This window comes from Calonectris borealis, chromosome 9 (assembly GCF_964195595.1).
Source record: "Calonectris borealis chromosome 9, bCalBor7.hap1.2, whole genome shotgun sequence".
In the NCBI taxonomy this organism is placed as follows: Eukaryota; Metazoa; Chordata; class Aves; order Procellariiformes; family Procellariidae; genus Calonectris; species Calonectris borealis.
In genome coordinates, this window is record NC_134320.1 from 9124329 (window position 1) to 9143428 (window position 19100).

The 19100-nt window shown below is 43.2% G+C and overlaps 1 protein-coding gene across 4 annotated transcripts in view; it reads right to left on the reverse strand.

The window, feature by feature from the left end:
• Positions 1–19100, reverse strand: part of EPHA4 (EPH receptor A4) — a 103427-nt gene that overhangs the window by 53704 nt on the left and 30623 nt on the right. For all 4 annotated transcript variants that reach the window (XM_075158158.1, XM_075158161.1, XM_075158160.1 and 1 more), the window contains one exon: positions 6984–7139. In XM_075158158.1, coding sequence (XP_075014259.1) covers positions 6984–7139 — 156 coding nt within the window. The remainder of the gene's footprint in view (positions 1–6983; positions 7140–19100) is intronic.

A 19100-nucleotide genomic window follows, 5' to 3' on the forward strand; every position in this document is an offset into this window, starting at 1 on the left:
GTTTTAGTCAGTCTTGCCAACGTGACCATACTGCTACTCTCTCAACAAGGCCTCGCGATGCCATTATGGTACAGATAGCCTTTAACAATTCTAATCAATACTCTTTAACTTGATCATGATCCTAAAATTCATCTCCCTGGAGGCAGGGCTGAGCGTGAAATAGAGAGTTTACTATTTTCAGAGTGGATGCAAAGAAAGTAATTATTAAATAATCAACATCTTTAAACTCTTTAAGTTCCCTCACTAAAATGTCTGGCAAAGCGGTGCCAGGCACAGCCATCAAGAAGCAGCACCTTGGCCTCCCTTTCCGTCTCATAAAGCTCCATTAAACATGTACAACTGTAGAGCTGTCAATAATGTTTCAGCTTGTGAACTGTGAAGCCCTTCGATAAGCCTTTGTTGTTGATCTTTAACCATCTGAAAGACAAGTTATAACGCAGAGTAAACACCTGGGCTGTGTTTAGGCTCAGAAATACAGCCCACACTTTCCTGTGACAGTTGTATATGTTGCTGCCACTAATTGCTTCTTTCAGCAGTTGTGGACAAGTCTCCTGTTGCTGTGGGCTAATTTACACAAGCACTGACAGTTCGGACAACCCTCACTTCTTGTCTGCCTGGCTATTCCTGACCATTTATCATTATAGATTCTGTGTTTTTACAACTGGTGAGACCAAAGTCAACAGCCCACAAGATGCGGCAGCCACTTGAAATATCAGTCATCTGCTCTACTTCCAGCCCCCTTCTCCTTTCTGTGCACGGTTAGCATTACAACTGGGTTTTAATAAGGCAACTGATTTGGTAAACAATTCTTAACTTATTTACTTGGGCAAGACTCCTTTGACTTCAGTGGGAATTCTGCCAAGCTAGGGATCTTGGACCAGCGCCAATGATAAAATGCCCATTTTACTGGCATGTACGATTTCCTATTGACCTGCCAAAAGAACCCTGGTTACCATCTTCACAATTGGCTTTGTTCCCTTCGCGTGGAGAATAATCCAACCGATATTTCCTCCTCTCTCCAGGCTAAGGGAGTTAAGCGAAGAAGTCCAGTTACCACTGGCAGAGGTGTGGGAAAACTGATGCTTGCAGGTGCCACCCCTCTGGGCTCTGGGTTTATCTTCCAAAGACAGTCATATAAGAACATTTTGCATTGCCACGTACGCTAAGACACGTTATCGCATTTACTCTAATACGCTGTGCTGCAGATAATACCACCTGTGCTCGCTCAATCTTTCAAGATAAAAAGAATTCCACTGCGGAAACCAGAAAGTTATCTGACAGTCTGACAGGAAAGAAATCCAACCAGAAAAATAAGATGTTCTGTCATTGGCCCAACTGCTGAATTTCTTATTCTATTAGTCCTCTAATTTACTTCAACAACTCTACAGAACTGGGTCCTGACTAACCAAATCAAAGCCCCCACTTAATTGAGTAAATGTCTCTGTTAATTTAAGGCTCTGGCCAGAAAATCAGAAGACAGCTAATAAACAGTTGCTGTATTTAAAGGAGTGATGATTTTAAGTCTACTGATTATAAACACACATTGTCAAATTACTCCTGTCTCTTCTCTTCAAGCCATAACCACTCCCCTTCTTATTCAATGTTTTCTCAATTCCTTCAGCCCGTCACCACAGACGAGGGGAGACAGCCTTCTCCTTTGAGATTCCCATCACTCACAAACCCTTTCTCTTGGTCTGGCCACGATTGATGGTCTCTTTTCCCAGCCTATGTGGAGAAGAAAAATCATTCTCTCTTTACTGCCTACCCGCTGTTCCCTCTGCTCTTGCAACTGCCAACACTGCACCTTAAAAGGCATTTTGACGTACTGTTTACATAAAGAACAACGTTATATGATGTTTTAAGAGCAAAATAATTTACTTAAGGTACGGACATCTATAAAGACGTGGAAGAATTATTATGTCATAAATTTAGCTTCTGAAGATCAGAGGCTGTATTGGCATATACTTCATATTATAGAGAAGAGGCTCCAATAGCAGAGGTTAGACTGAAGTAGTGCCAGAACAAGCATGCAAACCTGGGAAGGAAGCATGGCAAGGCCAGTGCAAAGCTACCTACAACATACTAGCCAGCATGACCGCGTGTTGTACCCTACTTTCTTATTCTTCTAAAAGCTAGAACAGTGATAATCGGCGTCTGTCTGGAAATTTAGAAGAGGCACAAGTTAAGTTGAAGGAAAAAGAGCGCATTTGTTTATTTGGAAGTCTAAGCAATCATAATAAACATATCCTCAAATAATCAGCTCCTGTGTAATTACCCATTTGCAAGCACAGTTATTAGGTAGGTAAATTCACTCTTTTTTGAAAATGCAGGTCAAATATTTATCTCTGAGATATATTAAATGCAACACAAGATTGCGCTAAGGGCGTATATTAGACTGTAACATTTACAAAATTGAAGTGTTTAGACTCTTCAGACCTTTTTTGAAGCCTTGACCTTGGAAACAAATAAGGACAGTGTTATTTTAATGTGCATTCAAATTTTAACAACACAGTCACACAGCTCTAGTGGAATCCACATTGAGTTTCCACTGTAGATTGCTCATCATTTCATTATGGTTCATTATGCTGATAACTGTCAGAAAGCATTAGAAGCAGGAGCCTTGAGTAATAGCACTGAAATGGTAATTTAAAAACAATATACTTTCTGGAGGAAATACAGCAGTGCACTAAATTCAATTAGAAGAGGCGAATGTAAAGACAAGTAAGTGACGTTTGCTGTTTGAAGTCAGGCTCTTCGATTTCTTGATAACCTAAACTGGAGAAAGCCCTTTCAAAGCAGGTACTTTTCTCTTGCATCTCACTAAATTTGCTCTCATTATCTCTAAGGTTCGCCAGTACAAACTGTCTTAAATGCAACCGTTATAGAAATATTTCAGGCCACGCCAAAATATCAATCAATCAGTCACTGTTTGGGTGGCACAACTGACTAAATTATTCAGGGTCATTTACTGAGACAGATTTCAAGCTGGACAGTCTATGCTGGTAATCTCTCTTTTGTAAAGGGCTCCCAATTAAAAATCATTAATAATCTGAATCGAACAGACAATATAAACAATACAAAACCGTCCTGTACTCACTCATAATGTGAGCATTGTTTGTTAAGAAACAGTTAGAGAACCCAACTCATTAACGGTGGGGATGCAGGACCAATGCCCATTAACTTGGGTGGGAACTGCACCTGCCTGCGCCAGGCTGCAATTCACAGAGTATCTCCTTACGGAGAAAGAAATTCAGGGATGAGGACCATGACTGAGACTGATTGTTTTCCAGCCTCATGGATTTGTGTGTTGGTAAGGCAATTTATTCTCCATTAGATTGCTAACCTTATGAAAGACCCATCCTCTCAGCAAATACTGAAATATAATGAAGGTCTGAATAGTTGTCTTAACATTATTTTTGCGATGCTTCCAAAAGGGAAGGGCGTCCACGATTTCCACAGTTTGTGCTCAAGTGCATTACAGGTCAATCATACCACCTCCATGCCCAAGCACACAGCTGACAAAGCCCACTGTGCTTCAGAGTTGAAAGTCTAAATTCCTGAGTTAGGTCAAAGCAGCAGATCCAGGGCGGCTCTGCTCGTCAGCGGTGACAGACACGTTGATGATTATCCCCATGAGGCAAGCTTGAGCAAAAAGATGCATCAGTAAACACAGGTATGTCAGGGTGTCTACGCCTGGCCTTCCGACACAGCCCACTCCACCATCTCCTACGCTCACGTCCCTCCACATTCTGCTCTTACTGATACGAAATTTAAAACAGACATAACTAATCACTCTAGCTGAGCTAAAATAGAGCAGAATACTAAAACTAGAGTTTGAGTTATCTGTTCAGATTGGATGCCTGGCTTACCTGAAGGTTAGGCACAGTTTTTACAACTCAACAATGGATTGAGATGTCAGAGAGTGGCGTTACAGAATGAGAAAACTCCGGAGCACCTCTGCTGACCAGCGCATCAGGAAGTGGGTGTTGCTTTTATTACTTACCGCGGGAATTGCGAGAAAGGAAAAGGAAGGGGAATTCTCCAATTCCCTTTCACCTTCTAGCGCAATCAGGCTAATGGAAAGTCATAACGGTCTTCCTCCCCCAACCTCGAAGGCGAGATAAGCGACGAGGCCAGCCAGTTTATTACTAAAGGAAATCAATAGCCAAGGGTCAAAGCTTTACGAAAACACATCCTAAGAAGGCTGAAGTTCTTAATCTTAAAAAGTGTTTAGAAATAATAAAGAAAGGATCAATCCACAGTCCATTCCAGGTGTTCTCTCCAAATTACCCAATGTTACTTTTATTCACCTGGTCTAACAGTTCTCCAAGTGAACAGAAACCTGATTTTACAAGCCAGTGGAGCAGAGTCTATCTTTTTGCTAGAAGAATGATCTCAGATACTGTGTTTTATTTCTTCATTAGTGCGCCGTCACACTGAGTGATTACTAAATGCAGGGCTGAATGAGAATACCAGGGTTAAAGAGAGCATAATGAACAAAGAAGGTGCCTGATTATTATGGCTGTCAGCACAAGGGAATTGGGTTTGTCACCTGGTTTAACCAACTGGTAAGAACTGATTAGAGTCTGAATCCGTCTGAAAGAACCTTTGATGTTTACACTCCCTTCTGTCTCCACACCTTGTCAGGAAAGGCAGACAAACGGGGAGCTTCTTCCGGAGGGGCTTCCTTCAGCAGAGGCCCTTGAAATGCCTTCCGTCACTTGCCTCAAGCGCGTGGGCAGAAGGCTGCTTCGGTGTGGGGAGCACGGCAAACGAACAGCCCCTCCTTGCACCCCGCTCCTTGCGCAGCGCAGAGGTGCACACGCGCGCAGGGCTGCACTTTGTGCCTATGCAGGTACCGCCATCGCAGCAATGTTCAAACACTGCTAAGGCAGACCTCAAAGGGGGGCTATGAGCGAGCACGGCACCGGGTGGGGGAGCAAAGCTGCCGCACAAGCCAGCTCAGAAATAACCTCTGCGTCTTCCTTCACCTTGGATCACAGAAAAAGAAGCCCTTAAGCTACGGGAAAATTCAAAGCTATGAAATGGGACCTCCAGAGACAGGCCTGTTTTCCAAGACCAGGTGTCCGTGGGATTGTGGTGTTGCTTGCCTCTGCATGCCGACTCCTCCTAGACTGCTGCAGAGATGAAGACTGAGGCCAGCACCATGGCCCGTGCCTTCTCTTCTTCCCTCTTCGTATTTTCAGGGTAAAAGACCAAGATCAGGGACTTCAACTCTGACTGACCTCCGAAGACGGGAATGGGGAAGGGTGCCAGAAGTTTGCCACTTGACAAAAAAAGGCTAAGCTTGCAGGGGTACATTTTGCAATACAAGCAAACATACATATCATTTGCTCACAATTCCCCCATCTGGAAGTGTTTTGTCTCTCCTCATACTTCACTCACTGCACATGCCTATTTAAATTCAACCAGTTGATTACTAATTTGATTTCAATTTGGTCACAATATCACTCACTAGGACCAGGGCTTTATGAGAAACTTTTACTGGTATAATGTTATTTAGGGTGTACCTTCCGAACAATAGTTTTATTGTTGCAAAAAGACATTTTTCCTGTCAAAATGGTCAAGCATTATATCTCCTAGTGTAAATTATATTATAAAAAGCAAGTTCCTACCCACTTCAGCAAGGTTTCACAATACAGTTAGACCTCCACCCCCAGTCAACATTTGGCAAGGGATATACAGACCTCTCTACTTTCCTACTAAGCAAAAGCAGCTGCTCCTGGCTATGCCCAGACCTGCTTAACCACCACCCAGCAAAACTCACAGCTGAAAAGGAGATCACTGAAGAAGAGCTGGAATCAAGGGGGTGTGGGGAAGGCATGAGTGCTGGCTTAGTTATGGACATACTTTGTTTCTGCCTTGTAAGGGAGAAATTAAGATTTCAATAAATGTGAGTCATCTCTCCAAAATGAATTTGGAATATATTAAAATGTTACAAAAGAAGGATCTCAGCCTTCCCTCACTCACAGACACACACACACTCTGTACATAAATACACAGCTGAACTCCAAAAATCTAGAAGCATTTCCAATCGCTTTCAGGGAAAGCCACACATGGATACCCCCTGGTAAAATACAGCCCTTTCACTTATTGTTTCAAACTGCTCTGCTCTTACGGAAGAGAAAACCGAAGAACTAGATGATCACGATTTACCAGGGCATGCCTGGAATCCCAGGTCTTCAGCTGCGTGAGCCATTAACCAACGCATAAGGCAAGGAGTTGTTCCAGCAACCCCGTGTGTGTGCTCAGTGCACTATGCCTCTTGTTCTCCCCGCTGAAGGCATTTTGGTGGAACTAAAGCAGATTCCATTTGCTGTACATGATGTATTGATCTACAAAGGATAAAATAAACCATACTTTGGGTGTTTGTTTCATTGAGGTTTAAGATTTATTACTACCACTCCCTTTCAGAGGAATACTTTTATGTTCCTAAGGGTCCCTAGCTACATTTTGAGCAAATTAGATATATAATGAGATTACAAATATTACCTATTTACCCTAGCTCATACAATTATGAGAAAAGCTTTCACAATTTCTACAAATATCAATATTTAAAGAGATGAAAGGTGATGTGATCTACTGGAGACGGGTCCTCAGACTGGAACTTAGACTTGTATTTTATTTCCCACTCTGAGGTGTGCAAGTCACTCCTCTTTTGCGGCTTTGTCTCCTCCCAGTCTCCTGGTTTGTTTAGACTGTAAGCTCTTAAGGGCCAGTGCAACCATGTCACTCTTAGGAATTCAGGGCTGAGAACTAACGCTTTCTCTCCCAGAAGTGTGATCCAAAACGCAAACTGCATCTGCAAAGGGCTGTAAAAGCTACTGAATGCTGCTCTCAGAAGCAGGGCACTTCTTAGGGACACAGATCTCCAAGCAGTATTTCCTACATATAGAGTGAAAGAAAGGCAGGAGAAAAAATGGATGATAAAAGGGGAAGAGACTGTTCAAAAACCAACTTACGAGTGCAGGGCATGGAGGCAGCATCATTTTCAGCTCGGAAAAAGCCCCGATCGCAGGTGCAGGAGGTAGAGCCTTCCCAGATGGAGTAGCTGTGAGGCGGGCATTTGGCACACGCAACATCTGTCGAGAGAGCCTTGTAGTATCCGATTTTGCAAGCTAGATGGAGGAACAGGAAGGGAGAGTGTTACTTGCCCAGGCCGTGATCATAAATTGCTGGCTTACTTATTCAAAATCAAGGCAGGAGACATTTCAAAGAGATCTAATGATGTCCTCTTAGCCCCAGGTGAAGAATTAACAATCATCATACTCTTAATGAGTAATCCTATGTCAGGGGATACTGATTTCTAATTCCAACAAGAGTAATTTTAAAAGCTGGCTTGGAGATGGTAAAAAAAAAAAAAATTATACTCTTCTATTGACACTGCCAGAAAATCATCTGCCTCTTTGTGCTTACTGTGGAGTTGCATGGTGCTTAACCAATGTCCACCTGCATTCACACACACACACAGAGCATGACAAAAGGGGTGCAATTGGTTTATTCTATGACCACTTAAGGAATGGCAGCTGACAGTCAGACACTGCCAATTTTTAAGAGGGAGTGGGACAGGAACCCACTGGGATTGGCAGCGAGGCCCTCAGCCTAACATGCCCGGAAATGGCACGTCTCCCTCCTGGCAAGGCAGAATTCATTTGGCTCTTTCTCCCCAAGGGAGGAAATCAGCAATGCTCTCCCCTCCTCGAAGCCAGGGCATAGCAGAAACTGCACCACAGCCCCCAGGTCCCGCATGCAGTTGGCAAGCTTTCGGTGACATCATCTTCATAAATGCAATGCTTACACGGATGGCTACTTTTACATCACTTGGAAAAAACTCATTAGCATCATTAATAACACATTTTAGTAGTGGCTAACAAGTATGTCATCCTAGAAATTTCTCCCTTGGCTAGGGATAAAAGCCCACCATCACCACTGGCTTTCAGCGCTACGGAGAACAGAGAAAATACCCAGGCACGCAAATGTGTAAAAAGGAAAGGTTGTTCCCAGCATTTACCACGTGACTCACTCTCACATCTCGTCATTTATCACCTACGCTACCTTTAGGGTTCCCCTGCTATGTGCAGGCTCCAGAACACGGGGCGCAGCCCCCTGCACAGCCGGGGCTCACTCTTTCTCTTTTACCCATCCTTTAGACCCTCTCGTTCTTTCCCTCTTTCTCTTATGAAGCCCTCCAATGGGAAGTGGAGAGGAATCTTAGTAACGCATTTATAAAACAGCAAGTTACTTTATTCTTATTAACCAAAGCCATTTATGGAATTTCCTTAACGAGCCCTAACTTTACGATGTGCCGTGCACCATCTGTAAGAGCGCTGGGAGATCAGTCCGCTTTCGCTCGCTGTGGCTGTCACTGGACCAGAGGATCTCATAAAAACACATTGCTCAAGTGACCAAGATTTATGCTTCCAGAGTTTACATGCATCACGTTATTAGGTAAGGTTCAACTTGCAAGGTGCTTTTTGGCCATGCTTCAAACGGCCTTGGGGTTTCGATTAAAATCAGAAACCACAGCTTTGGCAGGAAGAATCACGGGGGTCAAACCCAGCCTCCCCACATCAGAGACAATTAGTCCCTGAGCACAAGTACAAACCCACTGGGCACGGCCTATCAGCCAGGCAGTCCCAGTACACAAAGGCAACTCGTGTGAAATAACTTATTCTGTTTGTGATCCGAATTGCCCGGGGGGGGGGGGGGATAAAAAAAAACCAACATGAAAAATTACCTTTCATTTTCTGATGTGATTTGCAGTATCTGGTGAGCGAGTTGTACTATCACTACATGTCCTCTTGTGCCTGGTTTAACAACAGCGGCAGTCCAGTGGCAGATTCTGATCTGAGATATGATTCCCGGTTTTCACTGTCACAGCTCAGATCAGAAATACACCTAAGCCTGTATATGACCAGGACAGACACCGACAGGAGGAATCTTGCTGCCATATATAAAGATAAGGCATGGAGAAACAGAATACAAGAGGAGACCAGGCTGACTGCTCTTATTCACAAAATTCTCTCTATTATTCAAGGTTGTTAAAATGAAACATGTAAACTCTAACATTACTGTTAATATGAACATCACAGTTCACAGAAATTATTAAATGAAGAGCTGTCTTTTGCATCTTCCTAATATTAAAATAGTTCGAAGATAAACAATCTAGTACAAGGCTGAAGATCCTGCTCGGGCTGTAACATGCGGTTGGAAAGGTAGGAAAATGTGACAGGCAAAGGTTTTTGCAACCATTCCTCCTCCTCACTGTCTTTTCAGACTCAGTGGTTTAAAAGGGAATAGAAGGATACGGTGGGTGCTGCAAGGTCAACAGTCTGTAACTCAAGGATTTTTTTTTCTCCCGTTTCATGCACTGTATTTTGTTTTCTACTATATTAAGCCAAGATCATTAATATTTCAAGACCTGAAGAAAGCTCTCCAAATGCAGCGGCTGCTCCGAAAGCACACACAGCCATTTTGCTTCAAAAATCACCTACTCCTGAACAGTTAGTTTTCTTCATTTTAGCGTGCTCAGAGATTTACCACGTTTCAGCACGTGGCATAAAAAGACATTAGAGATTGTGTTGCATTAAACCAGTAGTTCTTTGCCCCTAAGAGCTCCATGGTACCGTCACTTAAAAAAACTCAAATCTAATCCTGTAAAAGCTGTTCTTAGCATGAAGTAGTGCTGACACACCTATTACAACCAGCTCCTGATAAGGCTACGGATGGGCTTTTTTTGAAGGTTAATGATTTAGTAGGCAAACAAGAAGCCTGTACAGAACCTGTTCCCTGAAAGTCTTTATTGCTTGCTCATGACAAATCTTCATGCGGCTGCTTTTCTAGGAAGGATTTGCTGGGTGAGACCTGGCATGAATGGCGTTCTTAACACAGCTTTCGAAAGATACCATTGTAAAAAGATTAGTTCACATGTGCAATGCAAACTTTGAATTCAATTCCCTAGCTTTGCCTTAATTAGTTCTTTCAGTTAGGTTTTTTTTTTAAGGAAAAAAAAAAAAGAAAAATCTTTTCTCGCATTCAGATCACCCACAAACATAACAAGGTTACAATCATCTGCACTAGATCCAAGGAAAATTCTCAAACAAAAATATTTTCAGTATGAAAAAGCTAACAGTTTTTTCTCAGAACAAATCACATCGATTTTAAATGGACATCAGCTTGAAATAATTGAATAATTATGTTGATAACTTTGAGTTCTTTTTAATTTATATTTCTCTTAAAGTGAGACAGGATTTGTCAAACATTGCTGGTCATCTCTACATGCCTTTTTTTTTTTAATTTACCAGACTGATACCTGTTAAAACTGCAAAAACTGCTCTGAAGAATTGTGGAACTTCAGTCAAGTCTGGATGTAAATTTTCTCAAGCTGTTTTTCAAACTCTATTTTCTCATTAAAACCTGAGTTTCAGACTCTTATGGCTTTCTCAAAAAAAAAAAAAAAACAAAAACAAACAAACAAAAAAGAATGCATGTGTGGGCTGGAAAGTCTGCTTGCTTGGTCTCTCCAAATGCTGAATCTTCTATCAGAAAATTTCAGCCAGCAATTTCAGAATTTAAAAACTCAACTTATAGTGGATGGGGTCCCAGTCACATTCTTTTTAGTCACAGCTACAACAAAATATATGTATTAAGTAATTTTCAACTATTTTTAAACAAGCTATGCTTTTTTCTGATTTTTGGGGGAAAAAAAAAATCTTTAAAAAAATTACTTTTGCAAATTTAAAATTGTTTAAAAAATCCCCCAGTGCTTGCTCTTAAATTGTTCCTTTGTCCTTGTTGAAATGGCAATGAATCTTTCCATCATAGTTTGGAAAAGGCTTGACATGCTTAATAGTTCTTTAAAAAATAATTTAAAAAAAAAGAGTGTAATGTCTTACAAAGGCTTGGATAAAGAAACTATGCCAATCTCTTTGCCTAAATCATTAAAAATGCAGTGCGTATCTTAAAAAAAAATCTCCGCGAGCTCCAGTTTGAAGCTTTGGTAGTGCCGTGGAGGCAGCGCTCTGCTCTTCACCCACGAGAAGGCTAAGTGGGACTCTGAACCGGGGAGGGAAGAGGCCCCGGAGCCAGGTGGAGCTGGCTGAGCTCTGAGCAGAAGACGGGACGGGAGAGGTCCAAGCGAGCCAGCCCTGCGCTGACGGCCACCGGGCAGGAGCTCCTGCAGCAACCACGGACCAACGCCAGAAGAAGCAGTTTCTACCTGCTGCCTCGGCCTCTGCTGAAGAGGCACAGGAATGCTGCACTGCAGAGCCATCACCCTATAAATCACTACGCTAAAGGCTGCAATCTCCAAATGAGTTCTGCAAGGAAAGGGCCCTCAAACAGGACAGGCTCAGCAACCAAACACAGACCACACTCCCGCTGGACCCCTTCTTCCCAAAAAGGACCAGCGCACCACTAAGAACATTTATTATCACAGGCAAGTGAATAATATAGCTAAAAACTTGGGGGTTAGCTGAAATTTCAGAAACAATGCGTTTAATACTTTCCATTTTTTGAAGCAGAAAAATATATCAGCTACATAGTCACGAAAATTTCAAAATGCCTTGAGATGCAACAGAACAGAAGAGGGGAAACATTTTTTAAGTCAATGACTGTAGCCAACTTTAATGAAAAACCCTAAAATAATATTCTTGGTGAAATGAAGGACAAAGCAAATAATTTAAGAAACGATATTTCAGTGTCAGGCTTATAAATTCTAGTGAGAAAAGAAATTTGTGTTTAAAGACTTGAAAAAGTACTTTGATAGCATATTTCATGTCTTTCATCACTGGTTACTTTTTCTACAGCTCTTCCCTGTCTGGAAATATTTTAAGCTCATGTTTTAACTGCACCCTTAGGAACAAAAAGTTACTTTTATTTTTCCCCTCTAATGTTCTTATTCTTTAAGAGCATGGATTTTCTCTCTCGGATTGTAACAAAACCACATCTGCCACATAAGTAGGCAGCATCTTCTCAGCTTTCTTTTACTGTTATTATCATTTCTGAACAGATTTTTGTGTGTTAATTATAGAACTCAATTGTTTGGATAGTCTCTTTTGATGAGCTTTCTGCCCCGCACCATGAACCCCTCCGTTATTGTACAGCTGTTTTACTTCCAAATGCTCATCAGGGTTTTCTAATTGTCAAGCTGTCCCAGCGACTAGTTCTTTTGACCTAAAAGTCAAAGAAAGGGAGTCACCCTTGTCTCCCCGACATGAATACCACAGGAGTCCCAGTGGCCCCCCTAATACCTGCGAGACAATGCCTTTCCAGATCATTGCCACTACAAGCATAATTGGGTTTTGGGTGAAATGAGAAGATTTTAAATAGGATGAATTAATGAGCTTCTTGTAAAATTAAGTCGTTCTCCTGGTCCAATCTAATTACTCACTGTAATGCCCCTGAGGGTGATAAATAAAGATCCTTAGAAGCCAAGGAAAAAAAAAAAAAGAAAAAGCTTTCTCTTGAGCCTTTCTTAAAAGTCAAGTTGTAGAATTTGATGCAATGTACCAATGCTGTTTCCAAATAATGTCAGATTCCTTTGATGTTTACATTGTAAGATCTTTGCCTCCTGTTAGTAATGACTATATGTTCACTACAAATTAAAACGAGTTCCCCATCTTTAACTTGTATCTCTGATGAGAAAACTACTATTTCTACACACTAAGCATGTATTTCTGTTGCATGAATGACACAAGGAAACACAAACACAATCCCACTAAGGAAAGAGCCTAGACTGACTTCAGAGCACTTCTACTGCATGATTAGGTACGAACCTGGAAAGTTCAAGACAGAAATAAAGGGACCTTGGAGCACAAATGTACTACGATGCGAAATCCAAACTCTGTTTAAGCCACTGAAACTGTGCACACAGGTACACTTGCAGGCACACACAGACCTCCTGCACAAAGCCACAGCATAAACTGAGTGGAGGAGCTTTTCACACAGCCAATCTGAACAACCTTAAAAAAACCCACATCTTTGGTTATTTTTTCCCCAGTGTAGCAACCTTGGCTACAAGTCTGCAGCTTGCACTGCGGTTTGTTTTTTTTTTTTTTAAAACACCAGGGACTGACCCCGCAATGACAGGAGAGCTGCAGCCCTGGCAGGAGCGGAGGAAAGCACAGCCGCCCCGGAGAGCCCACAGGCTCCTCTGCTGGGCTGCACCGGGCTTCCTCTGAAGTTCCCACAGCGGGGAGCGGAGGTCTGGCAGCCAGTCGCTGCGGGTGCTGTGACCCCGTCCCTCCCAGAGCCGGCTTCACCCAGCTGCCAGGAGGCTCACCTTCCTCCGTCCCCCCGGCAGCCAGCGCGGTGCGAGGAGCGGGGCGGCAGGCACCCAGCCCCGGGAGAGCACAGGATCCCGCGGGGGCTGCCCGGAGTCGAGGCCACCCCAGGCTGGGCTAGCACTGCCAGAGGCGGCAGCCACGCAGGCGCACATGGGGCTGTTCCTTTCCATCCTGCGCTGAGCGTGACCCTTGCAAGGCCAAAGTCCACATCCTCCAAGGGAGACCTTATCTGGCTGGATTCTTCCCAATGCAATAATTCTAAATGTTAGAAGACAGACACCAGGCACGTGGTCTCCAGCTGCACAGCACCACAGAGGCGACTCTCCATCAGCCACCTGCACCCGCCCGCGCACCTACAGCAGCCACTGTTGGACTCAGTCCAGCTCTGCCGGACCAAACGATGGTGGCTCTTCTGCGGATAACTGTTGCAGCCCTTTTGGCCGTCAGGAAGGGCTCAGCTGCAAGCAGCAGGAGGAGGAAGAGGAGGGCAGCATCCCAAGGCTGTACATAGTCACAGCAGTACTCAGAAGCCTTTGGCAATCCAACAGCGCCCTGCCTGGCGTGCATCCATGGTGAGGTGATGATCACCTCATTGATAGGTGGCTAGATTTTTATTTTGTTGGTTCCCAGGAGACAAGAAATTCAACTGTCTACTTCAGTTTCAGAAGTTAAAAGAAGCGAGGAGCAAAGAGCTAGAGAGATCTTTAGTGTGGAAATAAATCACGATCACCATCCAAGGTCTCTTCTTGAATCCTCAGGAGGGAAAGGGATGAGATGCTCACTGCTAACTGCAAGGCATCGATTGCCATGGCCTGTCAAAGACGGCAGGGAGTGGCCGTACGCTGACGGCAGCCAAATCCCTCTGCACCCTCGGACGCATCCCATCAGGTCGCACGGACTCGTATATGTCCACTTCACTTAAGTGCCCCTTAACTCAGTCCTCTCCTGTAATACTTCATTTCCACAGACTCTGCTGGACCTGGAAGGCCAGGTGCCAACCTTAACAGTGAAAACCAAGGCAAAAAAACATTCAGTACCTCAGCCTTTTCCATGTCCTTCGTCACTAGGTCTCCTGCCCCACTGAGCGGTGGGACCATATTTTCCTCAGCCTTCCTTTTGGTGCCCGCAGAAGCAGGTGTCCTTGGCGTCCTTCATATCCCTCACTAGGTCCAACTCCAGCCAAGCTTTGGCTTTCCTAACTCCTCTACTGCATCCTCAGGCAATGGCTAGATTATACAGCCCTCCTGGGCTCTTCCCTTGTGTGCCTGAGCTGTGCCAGGGGCTCCCTGCCCATCCACCCTGGCCTTCTGCTACACCTGCTTTGCCTTCTGCAGCTGCCATCGGCTGTTGTGAGCTTTCAGCAGCTTGTCCTTTACAACCCACCAGGTCACGTGGGCTTCTTCACTGCCCTCCTGACAAGCGAATTCCTGAACAAGCCAAAATCTGCTCTCCTGAAGTCAGGCTTTAGGCTTTTTTAATACACATGAAGTCCAGTGAAATAAGATAGGAGAAATAAAGAAGTCGCTAGCTCAGCAAAGGGCACAAGCAGAACAGGACAGGACACCTGATACGCAATCTGTTCAAGAGAGACCTACAGGCACGAACAAAACCGCCAGGTGTACGATACAAGAACCAGAACGGCCCACTAATCCCAGCCAAGGAGGTCCTGTTTGCCCGGGTACCATTTTCTCGATACAGCCTTCAGAGTCAATTGCCAGACATTTTTACCGTGCAGCCCTGCACTTGGAGACCGCATACAGCGGGCACAGACCCACGGCACCGCTGGCATCGTTGCGCTTCCAAATCCTCTCTGTAGGGACAGAGTTTGTATTTTTGGAGTGCCGCTCCGAAGCAGTATCACTTCTGCTGGGTTTCACACAGAGAAATGCTATGCTTTTCAAACTAACTTTTATCTCATACAGAAGAAGTATAATTATGCCGATAACCCAAATCATTTTAGAAGCTGAAACCTACTTTATCAGTCACCCTTTTCTAAGGAAACTAGACAGTCAAAAGCGTAAAAGAAAAAGTTAAATACATATACAATTCATATGTTAAATAAGTTCAATAGGCACACATGGAAAAGCCCCAAAATTGAAAAATTAGCTTTTATTCTGAAAAACTATTAAGAATTATTCTGAACTTTGCTACACAGCTGATAGATCACAACTGCTAAAAAGAAAAACCTCTCAAAAATATACAAATTTGAAATTTTCATATTTCTATGAATTAATAATAATAGCCTACATATGCAACACCCATCTTTGCTATAGCTGTGGTATTGGGGGGGAAAGAGTTGGAGGTAAATTTGACACTTTCCACGTCACAATTGCTACTGATGTTCAGTAGTGCCTGATCTTGCATCAGCACTGCCACCACCACCTGCATAAGCTGTTTCCAGCCCCGTGCTAGGAGGGTCAGCTGAAAAGTCTCATCAAGACATCGTAAAAGGAAAAACAGCCCCCGGACAGAATATTTGCTGCATTGGGGTTTTGTCTGAAATGAAAATAAAAATTAGAAAGCTAAAAATTCAGGATCTGAGTGAAACAATTCCTGACTGAAAAAAAACCCCACACCAAAAACCCTTTCTCAGTGAGAAGTCAGCACGTTCCACAAGGAATGAAAATCCCAACCTGCTCTGCTCTCTACAGGAAGATATTTGCTAGGACCAGCAATCGCAAGTGAAACGGCCGGCACTCCACCAGCGGGAAACGGAAAGGACTGTTTGTCCTTGCAACGTCTCCAGGAGGTGTCCCTCCCTTTCCAGGCAGCTGTAGGATCCAACTCAGCAGAGTACGAAAAGCACGCATAACTTCACATTTAAGTGCTTTAATGAAGAGGGATGTACTGCTGAGCTGGGGACTCGGCACCTCGATGGCTTGCATTTTTATTTTTATTTTTTTAAATATTTAAAGAATAAACAGATGCCCTGGTATGATAAAGACCCCTCTTCTCAGAAACAGCAATTGAGCAGCCATGTCCTTTTTCGGTGCAGAGAGGACTAAACATTGCCAGCACACTTGTGCAAGTGCTAAGAGGATCTTTAAAATATCACTGAGTCAAGCGTTCGGATGTTCTCCATTTCAGACTGCTGAAGCTGTCACTGTGCTCTATCACAGATTTCATCTAACTTTGAAATTTAATCACCTTTATACAAGCTGTGAGATTTAAGAGATGAGTCAACTAATCAGTTTCAAATAATTACTCAATTAGAAAAACAAGTTGATGGTTTCCCTTGAACAGAAGCAGCACGAGGAAAATCACAAAATTAACACATTTTTAAGCAAACCTAAGAAGTTAAGGGTTTTTTTAAATAAAATAAAATAAAAACAAACAAGAAAATAATGTTTTTTCTTCTTTAAGCAACTAAATTTTACAGAGAAAGAAAAATTCACTACTAAAGTTTTACAATATACTCCAGTGAAAGCTGATTAATTGGCCTGAATCTCCACATTAACAAGCCCTAATCCTCTTGTCAGGAGACCTGCTTACAAGCTTCTCTCCCCAGTCATGTAAAAGCACTGATGGGAACAGAGATCTGTATCTCAAAGAGCTGTCCAGCCAGCCTGGGATTATCTCCCATCTCCTAAATCTTAACAGCTCTGTAGAAAGGCAATTAAACTTCCAAAGTTAGATGAAGTCTGTGATAGACCACAGTAGCAGCTTGAGCAGTTTGACATGGAAAGGCGTAACACGACATTATTTTTTGAAATAGCTATTTGCTCCCAACACAAGCATCAGCTGGCATCAGCTGAGGGTCTTGGACTTAGAAAAAGAGTGTACTTGTAAAGTATTGAAGAGCATCTAACATGTTATTTTCAGTTATTTTAAAAGTGCTTGTATTTTACACATGTTAGTGAGACATTGCAAGTTGGCTGAAATAATTATTACATTAATACCCTTTAACGAATTGTCTATTGTCAAGAATTTGTGGATTGATCCTGCACATAAATCCTTTAATGCTGTCTCCTTTGTGCAAGTGGAATTTCACTCCACAGCAGAACTCGGCATAGCTGTAATGTTTTCTGCTACTGTTTGAACTTGTATCATGACTGTGACGGAGCCACGTCATGCCAGCAAACTAAAAACTACAGTATTTTTCTGGGCTTTTTTATTCTTGGGTTAACTGTGAACAGCCCGGAACAGAGTTCAAGCTCATATCTCCGGAGCTATAGCAAGATGCCTTAATATGGTTTAATCATCACATCCTCTCTAAATGGCTGTATGACATTATTTAAAAAAAAAAAAAAAAAAAAAGAAAAGCTATTTTGGTCTCCCCAGAGAATTGCTTGACACAAAGGTTTTGGAAGATGCCTAAATATAGACAGTTCTGGTGAGATCCGGGTCTATGCAAGATAACAACTCTGCACTATTTTTGACTGTTTAACAAAGATGCTGGGAACACAATGGCTTCAAACAAACACTGCTTTGGCTCTCCCCAGGACTACAGAAAATAGACGGAGGTGCTTCTGAGAGACTCCCATCAACATCACTGTAAAAATCTATCAATCCTCTACTAAGTAGTACATCAATCAAAATAGTGGCATGCAAATCATGATCCATTAAGTACTTCACACTTGATTACCCATGACATTTTAGAGAGGGTCATACATTGATGAGTTGCTTCTCTCTTCTTTGCCCTTTGCTATGTGGAGTCCATGACCACTTTTAGTTCATTACCAATGCAAAGTTTAGCACGAAGCTGAATTTCAACAAGAGGAAAACAGCAGCTCAATTGTTTGTCCTTTCCTCCTTAAATTTGCTCAAGCTGTATGTTTCTTTATTCTACACGGATCACACCTTCTCAGAAGAAGTGTCGGACATGGGGCACATGCAGGTGCACCCTTGTTTAAACATGGGATTTGCTACCAAAGACATTCTGAAAGTGGAAGAGGAAGACTCGGACCACCCAGGATTTCTCTAGATACCTTTTTTTCCTGATTCTATCCTAGATGTGAAAATCAGGATGAAGATTTGCTCCTCATTGGGCTAACTTACAAAACCCCAAACACGCAGGGAGGCATCTGGAAGCCATCCTTCTACATTTGTTCTCACTTACAGCCTGATGCCTAACAAGGCGAGATCTCATGCCTACAGGAGAGACCGAGACAGTCACCCAGGTCTACTTCCTGGCTCTGTCACAGAGGCTGAGGACAGCTTGCCTGATCTTCCTCTGGCATTCACGGACACGGTGTGTATCACAGTATAAAGAGGAAAAATCATTCATTTCCTTCCCAGCTGGTCTGGCCTCACCTTCTGCTCAGCAACTTCCAGGTCGTCTCCCTGCAGATCACGGGAGGCTCCCGGGCAGGGATAACCCTTTCTCATTTCTTAATGGCAAGAAAGAAGCAGGGAGCAGTGGAAGAGAAAGCAGGGCTGTTCCTTTAGGCCCCCTAATTTGAAGGATGTAAGTATGCAGACACCCAGAGCATAAACTTCAATATCTCTGCCTCAGTTTATCCACTTACAAAGTGGCAATAAAATTCAGAATAGATACATCTAAAAGCTGTTGTGAGGTTTAATTAAGCAATAAGTGCGTACAGCGCACTTGGAGATCTCCAGATAACAAGGCGCCCGTACAAGAGAGGAGGTGATTACTTCTGGTGAAACAAAATCTTGTGGCAACAACCTGGTATACTCAGCAGGGAATATCCAGGGCTGTCTCAACTCTCCTTTTACAGCCTTGGTAGAGGAAGCTTGCGGAGATTGTTTACCTGCTCTTTTGCATCACAGGCTTTGGCGGGCTGTTCGAGAGGATGCAGAGAAATGCCTGCATGGGCTGAGTGCTCAGAG